Source organism: Fistularia commersonii, chromosome 27 (assembly GCF_037954325.1).
Source record: "Fistularia commersonii isolate RoL2024-O1a breed Wild chromosome 27, RoL_Fcom_v1.0, whole genome shotgun sequence".
In the NCBI taxonomy this organism is placed as follows: Eukaryota; Metazoa; Chordata; class Actinopteri; order Syngnathiformes; family Fistulariidae; genus Fistularia; species Fistularia commersonii.
Genome location: NC_141310.1, coordinates 1,413,760 through 1,433,326, shown reverse-complemented (window position 1 = coordinate 1,433,326; position 19,567 = coordinate 1,413,760). Strand labels below are relative to the sequence as shown.

The 19,567-nt window shown below is 39.1% G+C and overlaps 1 protein-coding gene across 7 annotated transcripts in view; it reads right to left on the bottom strand.

Annotated features, from left to right (window-relative positions):
* plekha7b (pleckstrin homology domain containing A7b) overlaps positions 1 to 19,567 on the bottom strand; it is a 76,300-nt gene that overhangs the window by 28,489 nt on the left and 28,244 nt on the right. For 5 of the 7 annotated variants that reach the window (XM_086175184.1, XM_086175187.1, XM_086175188.1 and 2 more), the window contains exons 4-5: positions 2,771 to 2,854; positions 505 to 616 (exon numbers count right to left, since the gene is read on the bottom strand). In XM_086175184.1, the coding sequence (XP_086031310.1) occupies positions 505 to 616; positions 2,771 to 2,854 (196 nt within the window). Of the gene's footprint in view, positions 1 to 504; positions 617 to 2,770; positions 2,855 to 7,216; positions 7,354 to 19,567 lie in introns of those variants that run through there. The other 2 variants (XM_086175189.1, XM_086175190.1) reach the window with 2 other exon arrangements.

The window sequence follows — 19,567 nt, the reverse complement described above, 5'->3', positions numbered from 1 at the left end:
TAATTCAATCGATTGGCTGCACAGCAACATGCTCATTAACATAAAAAACCCCGTCCAACCTCCGACAGTGCCCACCCCCAGCGCCAGCATTTAAAAACTCCCAACAGGCTTTTTTAGAACTGAAGAATCCTCTTTAATGAGATGTGAAACACCTTCAAGGAAAGAAATTAGGTCCAGTTGCTATGATAAGATATTGCAGTGCTATTTCAAAAGTATAAATTGTCCTACAGTCGCTCTGCGTTTCCATGGTACGACCCACATTCAGTGACAAAACAATTTTCAGCTGAGAAGTAGAATAAAAAGACAGCATTCAATAAAATGCAATGACTGCCATTTCGATTCCAGTTTGTGATTTAAATTTATAATAAGATACAGTAATGTCATTTAGAGTTGAATAATCCAATTCACCAACAACAGCATTGATAGAACCACAGCAAGGATGACGGACTATATTTTTGACATATTTCTATAAGGGAATAAGAGAAGAAAAACTCTGGTGCTCACCTTTGGTCCCGAGGTGGTATCCACTGCCACTGAAGTCACAGTCTTTGCAGACTCTGTGACCATACTTGGGGATATCTGGTTGGCCGGTGGCTTGGACATACGGGAATCTATGCTAAAGAAATTTGCATAGCAGAATACCATTTGTTCCCGGGACAAACTGCACATATTCAGAAAAACAGAGTGTGGGCCCGTTGTCAGGCTCTCGGCTTTAACTGATATGAACATTTCATGGCGCGCCGATGTGACTTCACTGTCAAAGACAAAGTCATCAATGTGGATTTGTTAACAGTGAAATATGAGGACGAAGTGACACAGAATAAAGAATTGTCATGCACACACATAAACCAAGCTGCCCTATATACTCCTTAGATAAACAGAATACTATTCATATTCTATACTACTGTTCATATACTAATATCCAAACCTGCTGTGTGCCTTGTCACCATTTTTGAAAATGATCTTTGTTTTCTTTTTAGTTTTAGAGCCTAATTTTTGTTATTTTTTTAGTTTTAGGGCTTCCAATGGTCGACAGTAAGGTGTCTCAAGTTGTGCTGCTATGTCAAAAACATCAACGATAACTTTGAAAAAGTTCTTAACTGTACCTTGGTAGGTAGTCCCAATACCTAAAAATCACAGTCATAAAATTGGAAATTTTGGATTTGCAATCTGCTCAATAACCGAGCTCTGTGCCAGCCTTTTTATAAGATGGTCCTGTCAAATCAAAGGGGGGGGCTTTCATACAATCTACTCCCACCCCTCTGAATCTCCAAACATATCATGAGGAGAGCAATATTTCATATCAGGTACTGCTTGGCAAAGGCAGTTAATCTTCATCCCCTTTGTACAGAGCCAAATAAAACCATGTTCAACATCTAATTTTCTATCGGGCTAAGAAGTTGAGCATATCGGGAGACTGTAAAAAAGTCAAAACTTCAAGGATAGAAGAAAAGCGAGTAACGATGGGCCTCAATTGGCATTCATTGTCATCCCCATGGTCTGGCCTGGAGGGACTCATTAAAGAAACTTACTTCCAATTCGGATATCACAAATAGCTTGAAGCAGACAATCTCTCTGAGAGAGGGGAAAGAAGCTTTACGGTCATGCCGAGGTCAATGCCTGCCTCTCGTATATTCGATAACAAGAATGAACTCTTGCTGTACACACTCCATTCCGTGCCGCGACTGGATTTTATCAGGCAAAAGGGAAGGGAGAAAATCAAGGGAAGAGTCAGTTAAATGGAATATATAGGTTTGGAGTTTGTATAAACTGCACAGTTTTGTTGTAAATGCTTTGATTGAGAGAGGCAATTCCATTTCATTAAAATCTACAAGGTTGCGAACAAATAGAAAGAGTGAAGAATTGTATATTGTGTTAGGAGTAAGGAATATCAATGGTTTATTTGACTAGCTTTATTATGTCCTATTTATGTCCTTTTTGTCATCACTAAAGTCTTCAATGGCCTCATGGTCATGGAAAGGAGGATCAACGGTTTAGACTGGCATTTCAAATGAAAGGGCTGCATTACTGTTGAAAGTATGTGAGAGGCAACCTTTAAGTCCCTTTATATCCCTTTTAAGTCCCAAAAGCCGTGGCTTAAGCAATCTCATCTAAGAATAACAGAGTTTGGAGGAATGATAGTGGAGGATGTGGATAAATCCCATTCTCATTCATATGACCAGACGTTGTATCGCGTTGTAAACATGCCGCCCAGCTTATGTAATTATGTGCACACTGACATGAAAAACACAGCAGTACATTCAACGAATGCCAATGAAAATGACATTTCATACTGTTTGAAAAAAATCAAAGCCTGGAAATTCTCCATAAGGGTGCATGTATAATAAAAATATAATCATAATACACATATATACATGTATATGTATTCTCTATCCATATGTGTATGCATATATTATTTTCACATGCTTTATTATTGATAAACTTATTTTTGAAATCTCTAATACTTTATGAATCCACTTTATTAAAGTGGAAGATTGGTCATCCTCTGCATTTTATCCATCAAGGATGAAACACTAAGAGCGGGCAGCCACTGAGCTGCACCTGGGGAGCAGTTACGGGTTCACTGTCTTGCTAAAATGCTCCTCACTGACCACCTGAGCAACGCCAACCTATATGACAGTTGTAGCGTAATTAATACTAATGAATAAAGAACAATGCCCTGTGAACAAACCCAGGGTAAACCATAAGCCAAGCTACCCATCCGAGCATACAGTGTTGACAAAGAGAAAAAAGAAGTAGAGCCACTCACTTGTCTTCTAAGGTGTATTCTATGTTTTCTGGGGAAATCTGTCCGGTGACAGGATGACGAAATGACGTGTACCTTAGGTTGTGACTGCATGACAAAAAAAGACAGGGAAGGGACATTAGGTATCATGTTATTAGTGCCACATGATCGCATATCAGCATTTCTGCTAAATGCAGAAAATCTATAAACCCGCTATAGCACTACCGAGAACAACAGCTCATACCCTTTTCCACAGAAACAGCTCTGTATCATTTCACCAGGATCTATTTATTTTATTCAGCAGGGGTTATTCATTGTAGGGAAGGCCTGTTTTTAGGATAAGTAAATAAGTAAGAAGATGAGGACTGCTTGGAAGGGGGGAAGGGAGGTGTCAGGTCATGGGAAAGGACAAGGTCTGGACTCTTCCCAACTTATAAGAATAAATAAACAGAGATATTCCAAAAATGTGAACATTTTTAAACAATGTTGGGGCACATAAACAATTCATCAGGCACCTGTTGTCTGGCTGGTGGACTGAGTGTGACCAAAGTGAGCTTTCTATCCAGCTGTGGTGACAGGCGTAGTCTTTAAAATCCATTCACCTTAAAATCTAATCATTAATATTAGTTTCGCATATGGAACTGCTGATGACTTAGCTGTTCATGAAGAAATGTAAGGAACACTCCCAAAAGCTGAGCTTTTGCTTTTAGCTCTGATGCTGTAAGGTTTCCTCTGGACAGCTGATAGCCTGCAGCTTCACTGGCATTCTGATTTAAAGCATACATAGTGTTTGTGAAGGCTGTACAATTGACTGAATTTTAAGTAAATGGACTTTTGCTTTCCCCAAATCATAAAAAAATGATTGTCGAGCCATTCACCGTAAATTGCACGTGCAATTCACAGATCGCTCAGATCATGCAGTTGTCTGTTGTATATTACATCTAGCACTCACAGTATAATTTCTGACTATAATACCTTTTCTCTTTGGATTTAAGCCTGTGTGAAATTCTATTTGCAGTCAACTTAATTCTCATGTTAAAAAATCAATACGTAAAACAAGCCCCCAGTCAGACGTGCCCCGAAAACCTGAATTTATCACGTCTTCACTCAGTTTGGCAGTGCGACTTGGAGCAGACATTAATACACTTTAAGACGCCAGCATTTTTGTGCTAAGTTTGAATTTTCACAGCAAATAAAATAAATGGGCCCTGCTGAAATAACATGAAATGTAAAAAAAAAAATATTTACTTGTGAAACTCTAACATTTAGCAACATGAAAGCAATGAATGATCACCTGAAGAAACAAGATTTGGGGGATTGAGGTCCAATAGCTGGAAAGCAAACACTCTAATCTTTAAAATATAGGTTTTTGGACACAGTCCTGCAGTCCATGCAGTTCTGCAGAGCATCATCTCCATCCAGCTATGGAAAACACACAGAAATCACCCATGGTTCCCCAAAAAGGAGTGTCGAGTATCTGCTTTGGACAGTAAAGGCTTCAGAAAAGTGTTGACAATTGACAAAGAAGGTGCAACGTTTTCACCCAAATACATTTACCTCCTGTTGATACACAGTGGAATTCGACAGCTGTCCAGTCTGCACACATCTGCTAATCAACAGGATTGCGGCATTGTTTATTCATTTTGGGTTGAAAGTTTCAGTTCAATTATACCGCAATCGGACAATCTTTTGTTGAATAGATTCAGGCTTATTGTGATGCCAAGAATGTGATGCATTAGTGGCAATGCAGCTCAACATGGAAGTGAATGCAGCGCTCTTTATTCAAATGCTCATTTCTAAAGTACATCTCTTAATAGCCCTTTTCTACACAGGATGTAAAGTTAGCACTGTATTGGTTTTCTTTGTGTCCTTGAGAAGCCTAGGACCACACAGCCTCTCTGCGTAGACAAAGCTAAAACGATTCCAGTGCTGGGAAAAACAACTGGAACTGAAAAGGGGCCAAGATCATAACAAGGAAACAGAAGAAGACAATACCTGATGGAATGCATGAGATCATGAAGCCTGCAGATGAAACGATGCCAAAAGTCCGGAAACTAAAATGTCCAAATGAGACAAGTGCATACAAAATCCTCAGGGTGATGAATTTCCACTTCACCAAGCTTTATGTAGATGTTTAGATGGGTATGTCTGTTTGTCTCTACAGGTTAGCCCTATGATATAACAGTCATCTGCCCAAGGAGTGCCCCGCCTCTCAACAAATGTCAACTGGAATTGGCTTCAGCATCCTGTGTCCTGAGATTTGGACTGAAAATATTTTTGTTAATGAAAATTGTACATACATTGTAGCAGCAAGTGTGCCCCCTTTGACTACTGTACTAAAAGTATAATTTTTATGTTCTCGGTTCTTTATCCCCATCAGATTAGCTAGGAAATGTTGAGTGATTACACTGCATGCTTTTCACCAAGGCCTGTGTAAGTATTGGTTTTATCACAGAAGTACCCATTTATCTTCTTTTATATCTACTGGACAGTCTGCTGTGAAGAGTTCAGTATGCAAATACAGTGCAAGAAATATACTCTTCGTCAGCATTGGCCAACAATCATCTGATGTGCCACTAATATCGCAGGTACTCTTTAATATATATGGTGCTGTCTAAGCACTTGAGCTACAATTTATTTTCTCTTTGATCACACTTTACACCCATGGCTCTGTGGCTTGTATTTTTTTAATACCATTAAGCTTTTTTCGATGTTGTTATATACGTAACGTTACCGTCTTTATCCGATGCTTGCCCTCTATTGTACTTGCATTATAATCACAATTGCCAGTGTATCAGTTATGTGTGCCGTAGTGCAAAGGATATTTGACTGCATTGTTCTCAATTACTGCTTGTTGAATTAGCGTGTCTGCTAATCCTCAAGGTAATAAAATTGTTAAATTGGGCTAAGTAAATTGTTATTGTAGCTAAAGAAGAGCCAATAAAACTATGAGCATGTAGTTAAAAAAGGATGAATATGTGACGCATATAATGCCTAATGTTGAGAATGGGTAAATAAATGTCAAGTCATCTGGCAGTGCCGGCTGAATCCTGTAAAGGACACTTGGAAAGACTTAGTGCGGATAAACTAACTCGGGCATCACAAAGCAGCAGATGTATTGGGTGCAAAGATTTATGAGGTGAAATTTCAAAATCAATTTTACACTGAGCTACTCTGCACACTCAAATAACATGTTATAAGATATAAACACCGTGTAAGACAAATGGATCTGAGGGGAAAAATAATCCTTGGTTAACAGTCATACTCAAAGGCACACATGCACTCACGGTGGCTTGGCCAGGCTCATTCCTAACAGGGATTCAGTTGCCGAGCCACACAAGGCACATAGTGTAGAGCGCTGCACAAGCATCCTCTGTTAATTAGGAACCTGCATTCTTTGAGGCTTTTGTTTTAGTCACATTACTTCTGAACTATTTATCATGGAATTTGCAGCATCCCCGCTCCATGTAGGAACACCGCAGTACAGTGGAGCCACTTCTTTGCAATCATTTTCCATCAGCACTTGAGTCAGTAGTCGCAGGGGCTCAGTATGACTGCCAGCTGCAGATGAGCTGGACAGCTGCACTTCATACAGGAGGAGTTGCATCTGAGGAAGACTAGCCATGAGTACAGGTCTATGTTTAAGATACATATTAATTAGATGTGGTGTGTGCAATATCTGAGATAGATTAATGTCTGATAGAAATGGTCAATATAAAACGGTAAAGATAATGCTTACTGTTGCAGGTGATTACCTGTACAGTTTTACAACACTAACCTTATCATAGTTACAGCTACTCCTATGCTGAAATGAAGTCATATACAATAGTCACATAATTATACTCACCTCTATATCAGCAAGAAAAGCAAACACTGCAGCAAACTATTAGCTTATTATTCAGTGCCAAAAAGACCTTGTGTTTTGAGACAGCAAAAAAACTACTAGACAAATACATGGCATGTTTCCTTGTGCAGAGCCCTAAGAGGATATTTCTCATTGCAGCAATATCTACATTCACATTATTTAGCGCAAGCTGCAATAGATGGAAAAAGGCAGGTAAAACTTTGATATAAACTTAGACCTTAATATATTGTAATGAACAATGGCAAAAGTACACTGATTTTGAGTTTGAAAGGAGAGGTACAGCTACAGCAGCACAGCAGTCACATACTGAAATGCACAACTCCGGTGCACGGGTTCAGCTATGGCATGTAATACCTAGAGGCTCCGGCTAATCCTAGTCCAAAACAGAAAATGTGTCTTGGCACCAGGGCACAAGGGGCAAGGTTTTGCCCTTTGGACAGGCATCTCTGACAGTCTCTATAACACGTAATAAAGGCACCACATTCTCTTTCTCACCGGCACAAAGAAAACCTCATGACCACATACTTATGATTTGGTTGTATGTAGAACGATAAGCTACTTTACAAAGCTCAGTTATATCATTCACCTGGTGGAGATACACTCACCTGCTGTCTGAGCTTCACCCATTATGAATCAGCCGGTAGACGCTGTAATGCTGCAGGCTATGGAAATACTCTCACTGAAGGTAGGTGAAGGATGCGGAGAGGATCCCTCGTACTGTTTGCAAAACGGTATTCACAGGCTGAGAGCAGGGGCACTTTTTCCCTACTTAATCATGCTGTTGGAGAGTTCCAGAGGGTGAAGATCCTACTCCCTTCCATCAGGGGAATACTTCAGCTGCTTAACAGATCCTCCTCCCTTTGCATGCTGTGCGACCGTCTCCCCCTCTCCCTCCTTTTTTCCAAGAATTACATTTCCAAACCGTCATCTCTGTTTGGGAACTTGCAAGCCAAGTAGATAGTCTTCAACAGTCTTTATATCACTGTAATCAGTGTTGCGCAGTGAAAACATTTGCCTGCAAATTCATTTTTTGCCAAAATACAGCTATTGCTATGTATTTTGGTCACTGTTACTAGTATCCTCTGGGGGGCAGCATTGTTATTAAAGTGATAAAAATGGTAACTATTGGGAAAGTATTATTCCATTTATATTTCAAAAATATAATTAAAAAAGGGAAAAACTCACATATTCTTGAGTCACCATAGAAACTTATAAATGTGTAGCATGCACTGCATTTCTTTGCATTTAATTTGAAGGCAAAGGATAATTTTGACTCTTTGACCTCTGTAAGTTTTCATACCCCCGGCTCACATTAACAGAGGTTTATGTATTCCATCCAGGGCCCAGAAATAGATTCTAACTACAGACAGATAAAGCCTTGGGCCTCTTCAAGGGTAGATAAAGTTTGATTGGCTGTTGAAGGTAAGGGGGAACCGTGGCACTAATCCTTTGGAATGTCGGGCGAAGGAGCAGGTGGTACCAGCATAAGCCCTCAATAAATATTGAATCTGGAAGACAGATATTTAATCAGGGACTTTAGGTGCTGTTCTGGTTTCGGAATAAGTTGGAACAGTAGTTTTGTAATAGTTACACAGCTAATATAATAATAATAATTACAACAACAACCATAATAATAATAGCAATAATAATAATAGCAATAATAATAATAATAATAATAATAATAATAATAGATGTGTTGAGATAGTATTGATGACTAATATTTATTTAGCATATATATCATGCATGTTGTTGTTGTTGTTGGTGGTGGTGGTGGTGTTGGTGGTGGTGGTGGTGGTGGTGTTGGTGGTGTTGTTGGTGTTGTTGTTGGTGTTGTTGTTGGCAGAGTGTTGGCAAAGCATTTGGCCCTTCCACCTCACAGCAACAAGGACCCTGATTTCGATAGTTCTCCCAATGTCTGGGTGTCTGCATGGGTTTCCTCCGGTTCTCCAACTTCCTTCCAAAGTCCAAAAACCCGCAAGAGCTTAATTGGAGACCCCAGATTGCCAAGATATTTGAATTAAATGGTTGTTGTGTTTACAGGTGGCCCTGCGATCGACTGGCGACCGGTCATGGGTGAACCCTGCCTCTCACCCGATGACATCCCTGTGGCCCTGAGTGCAGGATTGCTTTGTGTCGTTTGTTCTGGCTGCAACCAACCAACCCTCGTGGGTTAAGGCACGGTTACCAGGCCACCTTCCTGCAGACCATTCCATTTAATCCAGTTATAGCATATCAGCATATATTTAGGGACGGGTAACACGCATCTCTTAAGTGTGAAGAAAAAGATGAAAACTTCAAGAAAAAACATCAAAAAAATGAAAAGGTACTGGCAGCTTCAGGACAGTTACAAGAGTCACTCTGCCAGCCCAGTAAGCAGTACAAATTTTGACTCGCTCGTGCACAATGTCCAGACATAAGACCATTAAGAAGATAAGCAATATCTGCAGTGTGATTTGCAGTTGACTGACCAGCATCAGTTTCATGGCAGGGCACTGCAGCGACCTCGCCCAGCATCATTGCACTGACATTTGCAGAGAAGTTATCTCAACTCTAATGAGTAGCTCGAGATACTCCATTGATTCAGAAAAATAATAATGGCAGCAAACCAAGCAACAAACCCAAAACAGTAACTAATTGGCTAACACTGAACTTATGCTCAACTGATGCCACCGATCTTCAGTGTAAATTAATGAACTAAGAACATCACATTTCTCGCTGTTTTATGGGTTAAACAATAAAATAAAATATCATATGATGCATAAAATTGATCAATTCAACATGTGTACTTTCAACGCACAAGATTACCTCATTGATATCTGCTTTAATTATGTACACCAATAATAATTCAGGGATGGTCTCAGTGAATCACATTTTAAAAAGCTGAAATAATGAATACATATTTCAAGAGTTAATGTTGTGAAGTTAAAAAAAATCGTTTTCCAAATTATGTGTTTGACTAATATTGTGGATAAATTTTAGCTAAGATTTTAGTCCAGCAAGTCAACATCATTAGTACAGGCCAACTTTATAGACCTTTTAGCATCAGCCTGCCCTTGTTTAGTCAACTATTTCTTCAAAGAGAAGTAGAGGAAGGCCTCTAGGTTTAATCCTGAAGAGATGTCAAACTCAAAATATGGAATGGTTATGAAAGACAGAAGCCCAAGTTTGTTTGGCTGTTTCATCACATTCATCAGTTATTCTCCCTGTTAAGCATAAAATACTCCTTGTACATTAGCACTCTTTGTTTCTGACCCCCACCTACCTTTAGTGGTATATATGCCAACTATTCAAGTAGATATTGCTGAGTGATTCAAATGCTACCCCAGCATTATGAGGGAACGCGAAAGACCATTTTATACCATATAGGTGGCCCAAATGATTACATAGTACTTATAAAGCTGCTTCACTCAGGGTTTCAAAAACTACCATTGATTGGTTTATGTTCTATCCATTCCAGAAGGTGTCAGAGCAAGTAATTCAGAAAGAAACATATGAATGCGAGGGGTCCAAGTGGTACAGGGAGGTTACAGAGAGAAGAGATGAAAAAGGTGGAGCATTTCAAGTTCTCATGGCCACTTATGGTAGTCGAGCAGTCAAGAGCAATGGAGAGCATGGAAAAGAGGTTTGGAAATGTGTGCAACAGTTTGGAATGGGTGGAGAAAAGTTTCAGGCGTAATGTGTGATAAAAGAGGATCAGCCAGAAGTAAAGGAAAGGTGCACAAAACGGTGGTGAGACCACTGATGCTGTCTAGCTTAGAGACAGTGGTATTGAGGGAAGAGTAGGAGGCAGAGATGAAAATGTTCAGGTTCTCTTGGGAGGACGAGAATGGATGGAATCGGGTATGTGTCCGTCAGAGGGACAGCATGTTAGATGTTTTGGAGATAAAGCTATACTGAGATGGTTTGGACAAATACAAAAGAGGGACGGTGAATATCTGGTTAGAGGGGTGCTGAGATTGGAACTGCCAGGTCGGAGGCCCACTGGAGGACTGAGGCATAGATTTCTGGATCTAGGGAAACAGGACATGAAGTTAGCTAGTGTGAGAGAAGAGGAGGCAGAGGAAAGTGTTAGATGGAAGCAGATGATTTGCTGCGCTAACCCCCGAAGGGAACAGCCCAAAGGAAAAGAAGATGTTTCAAAATTTGTCTGTGAGGGTTCTCAGTCATCAAACTCATGGTTAGCTGTTGTCAAATCTTGACAACTGGAATTTGTTTCTTTCCTTGAAAATGTTTCACCACTAATCTGACATGTTGCTTCGGTTCTAATGATGTTGCTGAGATCGATCCCAAGATCAGTCAAGTCACACATGTGGATGGATGGATGGATCCGGACAAGCACAGAAGTCACATAACAGAATACTGCTCGAGTTTTGATCAAGAGGGCCATTCCTCCCAATCACGCCGTTCAAGTTCTTACTGTCCATGCCCATTTGAGCATTGAAGTCTTCCCTACTGAAGTCTCTCCCCGAGAAGCACACTCTAAACCCCCACAGGACTGGGGATTCAAACAACAGTCAGCATCCGTCCCCCGACCCAAGGCGGAGGGAGGCTACCCTCCCTTCCACCGGGTGAAACCAAGCAATAAGTAATCCCACACCTGCTCAGTCCCTCTCACTGAGGGAAGATAGTCTCACAAGGGAACTGGTTCCAGGCCCAAGCTATGCACTGAGGCAAGCCCGACTACACCAACCTCTCAGCGACGCACATCAGCTCAGGCTCCCTCCCACCAGAAAGGTGGCAGCATCTGCAGCGAAGGCCAACATCCAGCTCACGCTTCACCTGACATATTTTGCCCCTCTTACGGCTGGTAAGCCCATTGGAAGCAAGACCCCCATTGTCTCTTTAAGCTGTGTCCAGTCCATCCAGGCCTGTCTCCAGGTGGGGGCACTGGTGACCCAGATCCAGGCGAGGGAAAAAAATATCAATTGCTCTTTTTCAGGGGGCTATCTGAACCCCACTTTGTCAGGTCCCTGACCAATACCATACTCCTTTATATTTGATGAAGCTGTTAGGGCTGAGGGTGAGTTAATATTCTGCAGAAGAGACTAGAAAGGGCAGCATCATCAATCCTGAGAGGGGTCATTTTCTTTTAAGGCCAGAAAGCAGGGTTTTAATGGCCAAAACCTTGTCGAGCAGTAAAAGGGCAGCCCATGCTTGTTCTTATTCTTTGTTTTTTTTTTTTTGGTTTTTCATTTTTCGTTGTTTTTTGAGCTAGTCTGTTTCGTGAGGAAACTGTTTTCACACGTTTTGCCCCTCGGGTAGCACTGTCAAGAGAGATGGAGAAAGGCTTGAGCAAGCCTTGTGAACAGCAGAAACAGGTGCAAAGACACACAATTGCCTGAACAACTGGTTACTTACTGGCAGAATCTGAATGAGCACCAAAGCCTTTTTAACATTCCAAACACGCATACACACTATTCTGACACAGCACATTTTGTTGTATTTACATTGGCCAATTCCAAATCATATCATAAACAAAGGAGCAGGCTGGGTGAAGCAGAGGAACAGAGGAGGGGGTGGGGGTGCAATTAAATTTGATTATGAAATGAGTTGGGTCTTAATCATGTCCACTCCATTGAAAAGTATAGATTCACAATCTAAGCAGAAGTTAAAGGGCATTAATGGAGACTGACTTACAACTTTGAAAAGACTCATTAAACTCATTCACTTTAATGCAAGGGGATGGTCTTTGCATTGTTGCAGATGTAAAAATAGTATTTATCCAAACTGCCTGGAGTTCAAACTCTTTAAAAACACAGCCTCGGGGAACTGAGGTCCATTAGGATTGTGGACACATTTGAATTTACATCGTTCCACTGATAAAATCTACCTGGCTGATGTACATTAATACCTTTGAGGAAATTATGGCTTTGCAATGCCTCCGATTGCGGGAAAAAATATGATTTCCAAAAGCACCTTATCCTTGGCAGAAATACAAATGATCATATGTCACAACTAAAAATGTGTCTCTAAACTAAGAATTAATATCAGATAAATCAATACAGTGTCAGGGAAAACTGAATCAGTGCACCAGCAGATGAAGTCCAAAGGAGAGGTTCTTCTCATAAGCAAAACAAGCATTGTCACTATCTTTAATACTTTTATTCAAAGGTGAGGGTCTACTTCTTGCAAGGCTTCCCAGACCAACGGGTGCCACCTGCTAAGAGATATCGCCACTAAAAAGACAAATGATGACCCTCTCCCTCCATTCTGCAGCAGCTGTGTGAGTGCAACATACAGGACAAAAGTCAATCTCTTGCTAATCAAGGATTGGTTTTGTTCTCCTGCATAAACAGCGTGTAATAGTATTTAGTTAAATTTTTAACTTTTTTTATAGATGTTACATAAAAAATCACGATCAAAGGTGTATCCAGCCTCTCGGCCAATGACAGCTGGGAAGGGCTACAGAATCCCTGTGACCTTGAGTGCAAGACAAGCGGGAGATAATAGATGGATGGATGGATGGACGTAAAAATCCATAATAATGTGAAATATTCATCAAAATGATAGCATTGGACTAAAAACATAATGACTTGTTGAAAATTAATTAAGAATGAAGACTCACGGTTTAACGTAAATTGATTCTGATGTGCATGCACACATACCCATCAAGATCAAAAGCTGATTTGCTATTCACAATACAAATAAACATTAACTAAAAGTTTTAGACAAAGCGTTACAGTAAGCATTGTGATACGACGTAGTAGACCTACATTTTAAGTAGACTTCTCAGCATATGCAAATAAGGCACTTAAGATTACCAAGTAGTTCAATTGAACCACTCCAAAAGTAGCAAGTCATACCTTGCATTTTAATATACATTTATGCACAAGATTCTCTAAATGACCACTTATCATCACTGTGAGGAACTAAAAAGGTACAACTGCATGGAAGTGTGAGGTTCACAGTAAATGGCCAAAATGTATTATTTATGTGTTTATTCTGATTTTCCCGAATATGTGGCAGATAGCAGGAGAAAACTAGTCAGATAGATTGATATGCAATCTAATACGCAAATCATACATTTAAAAAAGGGGCTCTTTGACTTGCTTACGGTATAAACAAATAATTTCAGGTAAGGGTTCTGAAAGACTCTTGATTTACCAGCAGATCAAACAGCAACTAAAAGTATTAGTGCAACATTATTCTCAAATATGACTTAACGGAAACGGGTGAAACCAAGTCAGTGTATAACATAGTTCACACAGCTCTAAACCTACAGCAAGAAGATGGGGTTATCAGAAATAATTCAAATGTAATCAAATGATTGTGATTTTTTTTCATCCTTAAAGTATTTATTTTTTGCCAGGCTTCCATTAGACACACTTCTGTTTCTCTCTTATAAGAGAAGTAGACAAGAAACTGACACTGTGTCATGCGATATCTTTTATGTCCATTAACCCAATCCTCTCTTCCATTTTTCGAGTCGAAAAAAGATCCCGTGATTGTTTGGTGTTTAAATCCGAGACTGCTCATTGCTGCCTGTGAGTTAAGAACACAGAACCGGGGAATCGTTTTTTTTTCCGCGTATGTTGCAATGAATCTGAAAGGGGTCCAGCTTCATCACGAAGCCAAATACAGCTAATCACTTAGCTATGCAATGTAGGGCAGAAGGGGATGTGAAGCACGGGGAGGGATTTTAAAGCTGAAAAGCTCTAGCATGGTACAGACAGAGGGCTAGAGAAAAGTAAGCAGCAAGCGTGATAAAGTCAGGTGCCCTGAATAGGAATAGGGTCTACACCTGAAGATTTATTGATAAAAGCTTTAATGAAAGATATATAGAAATTTCACATAATTGCAAAATCTCCATATTATCCATCCTGAGCAATGTTGGCACCATCTAGATATAGATCTGCTGTTTAACCTGTGTGAGATGATGGTCACTATTATTGTGCTCATTAGAAACCAAGAACTGATCCTTGGATATCTCAAGGGATCTCCACACATGTGTCGAAGACTTTACTGTTCCTGAGACCGGGAGGATTAATAAGGAAAATATAGAGAGAAGATATACTGAGTCCTGAGTCTCGCTATCAGTGCTCCCAAATTTCCGGGGATTTCAAAGTCACTGAATCATTCTGAAAAACTTGCCAAAGTTTCTCCCAGGAGGGAGATAGAAATCTCATGTCATTTTTTGCAAATGATGCAATCATTGAAAAAAAAAACATACATATATATATATGTGTGTGTGTGTGTGTGTGTGTGTGTGTGTATATATATGTGTATATATATATATATGTATATATATGTAACATACAGACTGCACAATATATTATTATACAAATGTGGTCAAATAAGACATAAAGCCAAAAAATGTAAAACTTTTTTACTCATATTACTTTTTTTCTACAAGCTTAAACTTTTTTTTTGATGATAATGAGTAGTTAATCAGTTAGCAATTTTCAAGATGCCTTCAACTGGTGAACTGATGCTTTCTACCTTTCTGTGCACATAGGAAGTAGAGCTGAAACTGAGGGAGAAGGGAAAATTTAACAAATGGAAACTACAATCTCAATGATCTTTATGCACCTTCAGTTATCATGAGAAATGTAGGATCACCAAATGGTGAACAATTTGTTTCTCAGAGAATTGACCTCAGGAGGATAGCCCTCCTTTGCTACCAGCAACAACTTTTAGATGGTGGAGTTGATATAAAATCCTTAGAATGCCACGTGGTGTTATAGTTAATGGCCATTCTAGTGGCCTTAGCATCAATGGTTAAAAATGTCACTGACGTATCCATGGCGTGTTTGTTGTGTTACACCACAATTGCATGAAAATGGCTATCACAGGACGAAGGCTTGTATTTCAGCATGCAAAACAGGACTATTTTTATCCATTTGTGTAATCACGGTCTAACAAAACTTCCACTGCATGGTTTTGTTAAACTCCGAAAAAAGTCTAGATAGAGCTGGCATACATTCTGCCAGTGTGTTATGTTAATGTTTTTCATCAAATGAACTATATGTATAATTATGTCACTACCATGATGTCACTAACATCCTTCCATGGTGTGCCATAAATTTAAAATAGTTTTGTCGAACATGACAATCACAGTTGCTTAATTTGAACATGCTTTTCGCACTTGCTTTTTCAGGTAAGATATGATAATCACCGGAAGAGGTCTTTTATTTGGGGAATTTATGATATTTTTAACAACTTGTTTAAACAGCAGCATACAAAAAGGATTTGCCACAATTGCATGTTGTCACATTTGCTGACTTAATGAAACAAGGTTTCCTTAAACTAGCTACCCTTGATTTACAAAACAGCACTTTGTCCTAAATTTTGTCACAATTCAGGGGATTAAATGTCTGCTGGAGATGGCAGTTTTGTTTTATCAATCAAATGTTGAAAACACAAGGAGTGGGAAATGGTGAGACATGAGTGAAAAAGTGGGCTGAAATTTAGCATTTTGGTTTAATTTCTTCCTGAAAGACAGTTGTTTTATTCAGATGCATTTCTCCTCATCTCAGATTACTGATAAGGAGGCAAAAAAACACTATCATTAACAAACAACAGTAGTCAGCATCCATCCTCAATCTAGATCGCCTGTACCTTCCAAATGCAAATGCTTCATCAAGTAGAAATACAAGAAAATCAAAAATGGCTACCTGCAGGTTTAAGAGCAACTTCCTTGTAGGAGTAGTTTCCATGTGCTTCACAAACAACAAACAGTTTCTCTCTTCCAGCCTGAAAGAGTTGTCTGCTGTCACAGGAGCTCTGGTACCAAGTGACTGGTCTACTGCATGACCCCGATTGATTCTGCTCAGACAGTCACATACGGATTACATTTCCATATTTTTCTTCTCAGATAATCTTTCTGATCTCAGATCCCCCATAATCCTGCAACATCAGGAACAAATCAAAACAAACAAAAATCCAATTTCAATTCACTGCCATGACAAAATTAGCCAGGTGATTCTTAGAATCACATAGAATAATTCCTAAAACAGCAGATTTTGTGACATTGTGTCACTGAGATTGATGGCAAAAGAAATGAGACAGTTGGGGATATGTTCGAGTGAGAGCCAACACACACATAATCATGACAAAGCAGCTTATTTTGATATTCTGGATAGAACCACTCATGTTTGCATGTGGTTAGATACTCTTGATAAGAAATCAATAGATAGATAGATAGATAGATAGATAGATAGATAGATAGATAGATAGATAGATAGATAGATAGATAGATAGATAGATAGATAGATAGATAGATAGATAGATAGATAGATAGATAGATAGATAGATAGATAGATAGATAGATAGATAGATAGATAGATAGATAGATAGACACACATACATGTATATATACACATTTAATAAAACATTGAATGGGAATAATGGTATTGCTGACACATTCATCATGGGTCTATACAGGCTGTATGAAATGATCATGGGTGTGTTTCAAGAGGATTCCCAAGGAAAGAGTTTTCTTGGGGGCTGGATTATGCTGAAGGAAATAGGAAGAGGTGGTACGCAAGTCAAAAAAAGGTTTGAACCTTGCACACATCCAGTTATGATAATTGAAGTCATGGAGAAGCACACCTGCAAGAAAATAAGTAAGGTAAAGATAATGAACAAGAACAGCACAGAGAAGCCATAGATGCCAATGTCTGTGGAGGTTCTCAGTCATCCAGGTCATGGTTAAGTCTTGTCAAAAAAGACGCTGATCCGATCCCAATCTAAAACTGCTTTTAATTCTTTTCTTGTTCTTGGAGCTCCACCAATCAGCAAATACACGTATAAGTGTTCCACTAGCGATTTGTGAATGTTGCTTTGTGCTTTCACATTCCAGGCCAGAATGTACTGTAATGGCAGCAACAACATTGAGTCTTCAACTAATGTTCACAAAAGGAGCAAAGACTTCCTATTAAGTCAACCAGCCCAGCAATATGAATAAAAATCAGCAAACATTGTAAAAGAGGGGTATAGACCCCAGACATGCTAACATGAACTCAATACTTAGGATTCATTGATATGTTGCTCCGTAATCTACAAACTTCATCTCCTTTTTGAATATTCATTCTAAAGACCTTTATGCATGTGATCATCTCCAACTCAATGACATTCAAACCAATTGACAGCACTTCCTCATTTGCCCATGCATGGAGGAGGCTGCTATACATGACTCCAACATGCTCATCAAGAATTCATTAAGCTATTCACTCTTTTGAATCAGTCTATATCAATGACGATTATGGAGGCACAGGAGATTAAACTAGAAACGCTTGGATGGCTATGTCACCCCCCTTACCAAGGCATAAAGCTCTGCAAACAAAGAATACCCCTGGTAGTTTAAGGGAATCTGCTGACAGATGCCACAGTAACATATCCATGAATGGAAACTACAGTAAATTCAGGGACTAACAAGACCATTGCCAGCATTGAATGTAGGAACAAAGATGAATCAGTTGTTGTAGAAAGACAGCATAATTGAAGGGTTTTATAATAAATCAGGGTGGTGCATTAATCTTTTTGTTTCTGAGAGTTTGTAATACCTTCTTGAATAACTTCTCGGCCATCAGGCAACCAAGCCAAATCAGGACTTTGGACTCAGGTCTCCGAAAGAGCTAAACCCACTACTGACTATCAATCTCCTTCATTTCTTATTCTTTTCTTTTTGTCTGTTCCCGTCAGGGATGGTATCATCTGCTTCCATCTAACCTTACCGACCACAAATACAACTACACGATGATCACTGGAATCAGAAGAAGTATCTAAGATAAGATAAGATAAGATAAGATAAGATAAGATAAGATAAGATAAGATAAGATAAGATAAGATAAGATAAGATAAGATAAGATAAGGCAATACTTAATTGATCACCATAGGGGATAACAATATAAATATGAATATAAATATAAATATAAGAGACAATTAGAAGGATAGGAACAGATAGAAGAATGACAACAAGCATAAAAATAAACAGGATGAGAATGGAATGACAACAACAGGGCTAAAAAAATAAATACATAACAGAATGACAACAACAAGGATATAAATAGATAATAGAATGATAACAAAGATAAAAATGAGAGGATGAGAGGTAAAAAAAATGAAAGAGTCCAGTTGTTACAAGTACCATGACCTGGATGCTGGGAACCTTCACAGACACAAAACATCTGGTACCACCACCTTTCTTACACCTTAAGAAATTTGAATATTGAATGGTAAATACTAAGTAGTCTCAAGAAAAAAGTCACTATAAGCACATTTGGCATATGAATTCAGAAAGTACACAGTAAATGGCATATAGTTGTTACTGTGCTGGACCCTAACTTTTTTTGTGCCATTGACGAGTCTCACAACAATGACAATATAGAATAGATAACAAGAGAATAGAATCTTGTCATTGAGTGTCCTAAAAAATGTTGGGGTCAATACAAATAAAATAAAAAATAAAACTGATGTAAAGGTAAATATGAACGGCATAAAAAATTGTCTTTATCTTGAAAGTCGTGAGCTCTTTTGCTTCCTCCTCATTGGGCATTTTTTTCTTCTTCTTTGCAGAGAGTCTGTCCAAAAATGCGTGTCTAAGCTTATGGGCTTAATGTTTGGAGCCGTGAATCATGTTGCAAATCATGCATCTTACATGTCAGGAGGCACAGGCAGATTGAATTTGGAGAGAACATCTTTTTAGAATCTTTTAGACCCTGATGATATATAAAAATGGAAATAACATCTTTATTTCTTCTTTCTATGCCAGAGGCAGCATGGGTCACATTTTAACACCTAAGCCAAAACAGTCTGAGACTGTAGCAACCGATTTTGACCTGAAACCAACAATTTACCCTCTATTCTGTGCTGCCCAGAACTAAATGTATCATACACTGGTACTGGTCAAGCCTAGTTGTACTATCAGCGGGCCTGGCAAAAAGCATAATTTGGAAGGATGCAATTTATTTACTAATTTATTTATTTGTTTGATTATTTGTTTATTGTTTATTCAT